A 7,098-nucleotide genomic window follows, 5' to 3' on the forward strand; every position below is an offset into this window, starting at 1 on the left:
TACTTAGTCTGTTTTGTTTGTCTGTAGTCTACCCTTTCTTTAATTAACAGTTAAGAAAGCGAATTCTGACTGGGAAATTGACTTCTGACTCAGAAGTTGCTCTTTTCCAAAAGTAACATTTTTGTTGAAAGTTGTTTATTAATTATTATAGACCAACTGAACAAGATCCAAACTTCATATAGTCGCTGACCGTTCCTCTCTGTGTTGGGGACAATACGCAAAGAAACTTTCAGCTTTTAAAAAATAACGAAGGTCTGTCACTCGCTAGCTCTTACTCCATGTAACAGATGCCCTCCGAGATGCAAGATATACATACATATTATATGAGCTTCATTAATTAATATGTCAAGATCTGTTCGGTGGTTATGGTTAGGCTGTGAGTTATCAAACGGGCATACCTACTTTCGCATCTATAATATTAATAATGGATAACGTAATTTTATTTGAATTGGTGCTGGCGTAGCTGGGGGCAAAGTATATTTAAATGAACCCATATGGGAAGTGAATTTACAGCCGACTCCATTTGTATATTTGAACTGCATCGCATGCCGCCTTAATTACTGTTGCGGCTGCATTTACAGCAATTTCAGCGTTAATAGCATTTGCTTGCAGTCTCATTAACTACTCTTTTAAAGAGCAGAAATACGACACTGCAAGTTTATTCGCTTTATTTGAAATTGATCATTAGTCATTAATCTTCTATTATATAAAAGGAAAAGCTGACTGACTGACTGACTGATCTATCAATGCACAGCTCAAACCACTGGACGGATCGCTATTATGACGTAGACAAGATTGCAGTCAACGGCTAACTTGTATATTCAATTAAAAATCTAGAACCTATTAAGTAGGTACCTACTTGAAATTTGACAAAGAAAAATACGCGCTGTCGATTCACTGATCCCAAAAAAACGTATTGGTCGATCAGAAAACAATTTCCTCACGGTTTTACCGTTGGTAACGGAGAAAAACGACGTGTTTCTGGATCAAATCACGCATTGATTTCCTTTGGCCGCTAGATTGTTCAGACCGCGGTCGAAGGAACGAAATGAGATTTATTTAAGTAATATATTTTTGTTGGACGATTAAGCTTTTTAACTTTTTAAACTAAATAATACTTAAACTTTTTAAACTTTTAAACTTTTTAAAGTAAATAATAATAAGTACTTTACAATTCTGGCTATAAAAGTTCCAATCATGTTTTTAAATATAAAGTTTTTCTACGGCTTCCTCGGACTTACCCTATACGTAGGTAGGTACGTGTGATATGCAATCCTTTGGTCTTTACCTAGTTTTCTCTGATAATAATACCTAATTTGTGAATTTCTTAAAAGCACACGACGACATTATAAATAACCAAAATAATGGGATTAAATGAATAAAGTAATGGAAACTATCAGTCGTTAAGTACATGCTACTAGCTAAGCTAATTTATAGCTCCATGCATATAGGTACCTACTTCCTTTCATTGAAGACGAAATGAGGTGGATCGTATTTTGAGCCTTAGTTGGCAGTCTTTACTTTAGACGCGTGTGATGTGCATATGTAACATGTCTACCTCTTTTTATACTATAATTAATTATAATTATTATCATAGCTTAGTGTAGAGTTAATATTTTTATTATATTAATGCAGACAGAAACCGAACCCAAAACCATCAGGAAGAATGTTTCTATTGAAACGAAGCATTGCGTCAGGCTGTCAACTTGGTCATGTCGTCAAATCGTATAAAGCTTTTAAAGGTTAAGGAGTAATCCCCTAAAACTTCTCGCGCTTAAAAGCTTTTCACGACGTGTGAGGGAAAGCATAGCACCCACAGAAATCCAAATAAAGTACCTAATAGAAATCCGGGTGTTCATCCAAAAATAATTCAAAAGAACATACCTAACTCTAGCACCAAAGCAACTTAAATTGGGTATTTGACTACATCAAAAATAAATTATTATTAAATAGATCGTCCAAAATACGTAAATTCCTCGATGATGATGAAATAGTAGTAAAATTTTTGAAATGATATTTTGTTATCATAAAAACAAAACAGAACATTTCTAATTTTGATTTTAAAACTACTTTGCATAAAACCATTTCGCAAGATCACGATTTGCATCGATTGAATCTACTGTTCCGCAAAGTTGCATCCTCCCTCTCTATTAATTCCTCGTCGATCAAAACATCGAAGTCGCCTAAAGCCTCTTCGGTCGGAACTTTATTCCACCTCGCATCCGGTATACCGTCTGGAGGCACAACGACTGACACTATATTGTCGATCAATTTGTATTTTAGTATTCTATCGTTGTGTGTAGTCGACTGGAGCGACGGGGATGCGTTAACTTCAACCAACCATGGCTTTAAAACATCGTCGATGATAATATCATAACCATAGCATTCAAAACTATGTCGATCATTAGCCATTACCGGCGCAACAGCCTTCAAAGAGTGAACAATCAACCACTGCATATCACCAAACAGCTTCTCTGTCACCGAACGTCCTCTTGTCCCTTGCAAATACAATCTGAAGTTTTGTATACTCATTTTACCCCCATGCAAGCTATTGTAATCACCTCCGTGTTTCTGAACGCTAACATTAGTCAGATGGACATACATATTGTCTAATTCCGTAACGCTACTATCATATTTCACCGTACAAAATCTGCAAAAACCGTGCTGGAATAAATAAGCTTTAAGCGGTCTAAACGAAGTGACCAAAACGTACAATCTAAGATCGAACTTCTTGCCGCCAATCAGAAGCGGGTTGTCAATGTAGCGCGATATTACATAACTTTCCTTGCTGGTTAGTTGCGGGTGGAACGGGGTTTTAGCTTCGCGCGACCACTTTTTCAGTTTCGAAAGTTTGTTTATTAAGAAAATTCCAGCTCCCTGGGATTTTCCACACGGTTTCATAATCCAAGTGCTCTGCGGCGATTTTCTATATTCCTCCACAAACATGTTGTAATCGGCAGGCAGGACGTAAGTTACGGGTATGAAATCCAAATGTACGTAGCGTGTGACGGTTTGACCATTCGGTAGCGTGACGTCTGTTTTTTCGGCTAAAACATTACCATCGCGTTCCAGTTCCTTGCGATACCTTTTGATATTTTTCACCAATAAATCTTTGCGTGAAAGTTCGTAGTGGTTTGGGAAGTGGTTTATTATTTGGTTGTCGTTCATTCTGTATCCACTTTCAATACTGAAAATCGTGCGGCAGTTTTGTGTAAAGGACCAATAGAAATTCCATTCATCTTCGGGGCTCACTTGGATCCAGCCTCGTCGCTCAAAGTTGCTTATAATCACTGATTTTTCTAAGTCGGTACAATAAGTTACTTTGCCTCGCTCCATGGTTATTTTAATTTCCGTACTGTTACTGAATATAACCAAGCAAATGAAATTTACTAAATACGAATAGGTATTATAATTATTAAAAATAAAAAGCCAAAATAGATAAATTACTCAGAAATTGACGTTTAAATATCTTCAAAGAGAATGGGTTTTTTCATGAAAACTTTCCAAAATAGTTATCAATTAGCTTTTATGGTATGAAACTGGCACTGAACTCTACTAATACAAGTATGCTGGACTTGCTATTGCCAACTTGTTTTTGAAGCAACTTGATTGCATTTTGGTGCTGATAGTAGCAGTGAGCGTCATGTGAGCGTACTCGGAACTAAATGTTAGTGGTGAGACATCATTCTGTCAGCATAGCATTCCCGGTGTATACCTACCTACAATTTTAATTTCCGGTACGTTCGGAGTACTTTGAATCGACACAAAAATAACTGCCACTTTGTATAGCGCACCTTTTCCAGCATACCTACTTCTTAATTTTATGTCCATTGCAAAAGTACGGTTGACCTATACCTAAAATTCAAATCGTACTTTTGACATGGACAAAAAAGTTAAAATAGCGCATGAGGAGTTTTTATGCGTTATACAATAGGTATTACTTATTTATATAAAACAAACGTACATTTTAAATACTACATTACAAACTGCATTTCGATGCAGGTTTATCCGTGCACCGCGACCGGCAGACTGCACGGAAGGGATTATATTATTAGGCCAGAGTGAACTAGAATGAGGGAACTCTCGGTTTGATCATGAATCGGCGATATGTCAAATAGGTATAATTTGGTGAGGTGGTGTTGGTGGAGATGGTGGTGGTGGTGGCTATGGCCTATGGTGAAATAATAGAAAAAATGGGCTACCCTATGGCTACCTGCGTCAAATGTACTAACATTAATTGACGCTTTCCAGTGACATCGAAGCCTCAACTTATTAACGTTTTATTAGTAAGTTTCGTGAATTACTTTGAATTAAGCTCTTTACGCATTGCATCGAATCGGAATTTTTTTGCGTTTCGACTTCGAGATTCGGAATTCGAATTGGATTCCGATCGGAAGCAGTGCGTACAGAATTCAGAGCATTAGAGATTGCTGTGGTATTTAGTAATAGAAAAGTTGAAACTCTTACCCACATTTTCTTTTTAGATCTAAATCATACCTACCTTCATTATAATTTTATACTGATAAGCAAAGATCAAAAAGTTTGAACCCGTAACCCGAGCAAATGCCACGTAGAACTGTAAAACATCGTAACGCGGCATAAGTACGGATGTAACATTTTACGACTCTTTCCCAAAGTTGCGTTGAATATTAACAATTTTATGTCAGAAGCTAAGTATTTAGAGTTCAGGTGTAGGTAAAAGCTTTATATACAAACTTGGTTTTATTTATAACTAGCTGACTCGCCCCAGCTACACACGGGCGAACTTACCTTTTTTTAAACCAAGGCCCTCAGCCTTGCGAGGTAGTAGGTACGTATACGTAATAAAAAAAGCGGCCAAGTGTGAGTCAGACTCGCGCACCAATGGTTTTTTCGACATTTTGCCTTCGATATTTTGCATAAATCAAAAACTATTATGCATAAAAATAAATAAAAATCTGTTTTAGAATATACAGGTAAAGCCCTTTCATGTGATACTCCACTTGGCATAGTTACGAGTATCTTACCTTGAAAATTGAAAATACTAATAATTTGTTCATTAACACATTTTAATTTTATTGCATGATATAACCACAAATCCACGGTTTTCGGATTTATTCCTTAACTTGTAAGACCTACCTACCTGCCAAATTTCATAATTCTAGGTCAACGGGAAGTACCCTATAGGTTTTCTTGACAGACACGATAGACAGACGGACAGACGGGCAGACAGGCAACGAAGTGATCCTATAAAGGTTCCTTTTTTTCCTTTTTAGATACCTACGGAACCCTAAAAACACGCGACAGGTCAAGATGGCAATCAGGGTGGGTACGTCCCGCACACCCGCAAAGCCCCCGCGCTAATCCGGTGTGGGATAGCGCGGGTGACATGCAGGCGTGAGGGGTGTCCTCCCGCCTCATACCCCGATTACCATCTCGACCTGTCCATTTTTCGCCGAAACCAGCAAAATATGAAATAATTTCCCTCATCCCGGATTAACATTGTTGGCTTGGCCTCGTAATGGTGGTAACTGGTAGCAGCTGTAAATAATAGTGTTCATTTTCAGTAATATCACATTGTTTGGTAGTTAATTTCTAGATAACTTGGTTATAAAGCCTAGTTGTTAATTTAAACACCGTAAAATATGCTGTACTGTGCTCGCGACATCGTATGCGTGAACTTAGTTTTGTTTTATTCCCGTGGGTTTTTATTTTATTTTTCGAGATTAAATGTAGGGATTAATTAATGGACTAGCCTTTGCCTGACAATTCAGTTTAGAGAATGTGTACATCCGAATTAGCACTATTGACTCGATCAAGTGTGGCAAAGCAGTTGAATTATAATAAGAAGCAGGCACAAGCTACGCGTAATTATGATACAACGACTAGATACAAGCAATAAATTATGAAAAAAGTTGGAAGAGGTAGTTGGATTTTCCTTGAAAATTACCATTTTTCTTTCCGGGTTTTGCACAGGGCATAAATAAACACGGATTTCGCCTGATATTAATTACAAAAATAATTCATTTTTTGTTTCTCCTTTTATTTTTAGGACAAAAAGAGACAGTCATGATCTGGATGTTTTCCGCGAACATCTCGAAAGAACCATGATGGCATGTACTTAGGTAACTATGTCGATAGTTCTCTAAAAATACTGCGCGCTTTTGATTGCTTTAAGTACCTACTTAGTAAGTAATATACCTACGTACCTAATTAAGTATTTTTGAAAAATAATAACTAACTAGATTAGGTATTGGAATTCGTAGACTATTTTTTACGGGTCCGGAGGCCTACAACCAGTGAGGCGGAACATTACAGTAGGTACCTACCTACTCCAAGCATTTTCGATTTACGTATAAAAGAAAATACATATCTAGGAGAAAGCGGAAGGAATAGAGAAGCCGAACGAAATTGTGTCCGAGATTATCGGATATTCCGTTTGTGAGCAAAATGTACTAATGGTTTATAAGCTGTTGTGCTGCGACTGAACTATGCTAGATGTCCATTCTGTCCATAGCTACCTGCTAATATTATTAATGCAAAAGTGTGTCTGTCTGGTGTATGTCTGTCTGTCGGACTTGGGCGCGTTTGGAATTCTCTGGAGGTTTAGTTTATATACGTAATTAATTATCACCACTATATCATCTTACAAATTAACAATTTCGACCATCAGTACCCAAGCATAACATGTTACCTATTCTGAATAAATAGTTTGACTTGGACTTTGACTTTGACTCACCCATTCGTTTAACCGATTTTGACGATTGGTACACGGACGGATGGACATATAAATTCAAAAAGTCCCCACGGGAAATTTAAAATACTTAAAGCTGAAGATGTCGCCGACTATCTATTCGTAAAATAAAGTATAGAGGTACAGATACTATAGATACCTACGGTATTTTTTAAACCAAAGAAATTAAATAGGTAGGTACCTTAGTAGGTAGAAGGAAACAAAACATGACAGAATTAAGTAGTCTATGTACCCTGATCATTGCCACTTCAGCAGTATTTACTTTGTACTTCCTGTTCGTAACTCATTAAGCTACATCGGTTCGTGTACGAATCTCTTCATTTGTAATTTGATTAGATATGGAGGTAAAGTTACTTCGGGCATAG

The 7,098-nt window shown here is 37.1% G+C and overlaps 1 protein-coding gene across 1 annotated transcript; it reads right to left on the bottom strand.

Annotated features, from left to right (window-relative positions):
* Nucleotides 1-2,028: 2,028 nt before the first annotated feature.
* Nucleotides 2,029-3,394, bottom strand: LOC117987393 (polyglutamylase complex subunit TTLL1-like). Its single transcript, XM_034974400.2, has one exon. It carries the CDS (start codon nucleotides 3,334-3,336, stop codon nucleotides 2,095-2,097), a length of 1,242 nt encoding a protein of 413 aa, XP_034830291.1. The 5' UTR covers nucleotides 3,337-3,394; the 3' UTR covers nucleotides 2,029-2,094.
* Nucleotides 3,395-7,098: the final 3,704 nt, after the last annotated feature.

The sequence above is a fragment of the Maniola hyperantus genome, chromosome 13 (assembly GCF_902806685.2).
Source record: "Maniola hyperantus chromosome 13, iAphHyp1.2, whole genome shotgun sequence".
NCBI lineage: Eukaryota > Metazoa > Arthropoda > Insecta > Lepidoptera > Nymphalidae > Maniola > Maniola hyperantus.

What these genes read in the sequence shown, in the direction of transcription:
- LOC117987393 (XM_034974400.2), bottom strand. Translation starts at nt 3,336, where the DNA reads ATGGAGCGAGGCAAAGTAACTTATTGTACCGACTTAGAAAAATCAGTG.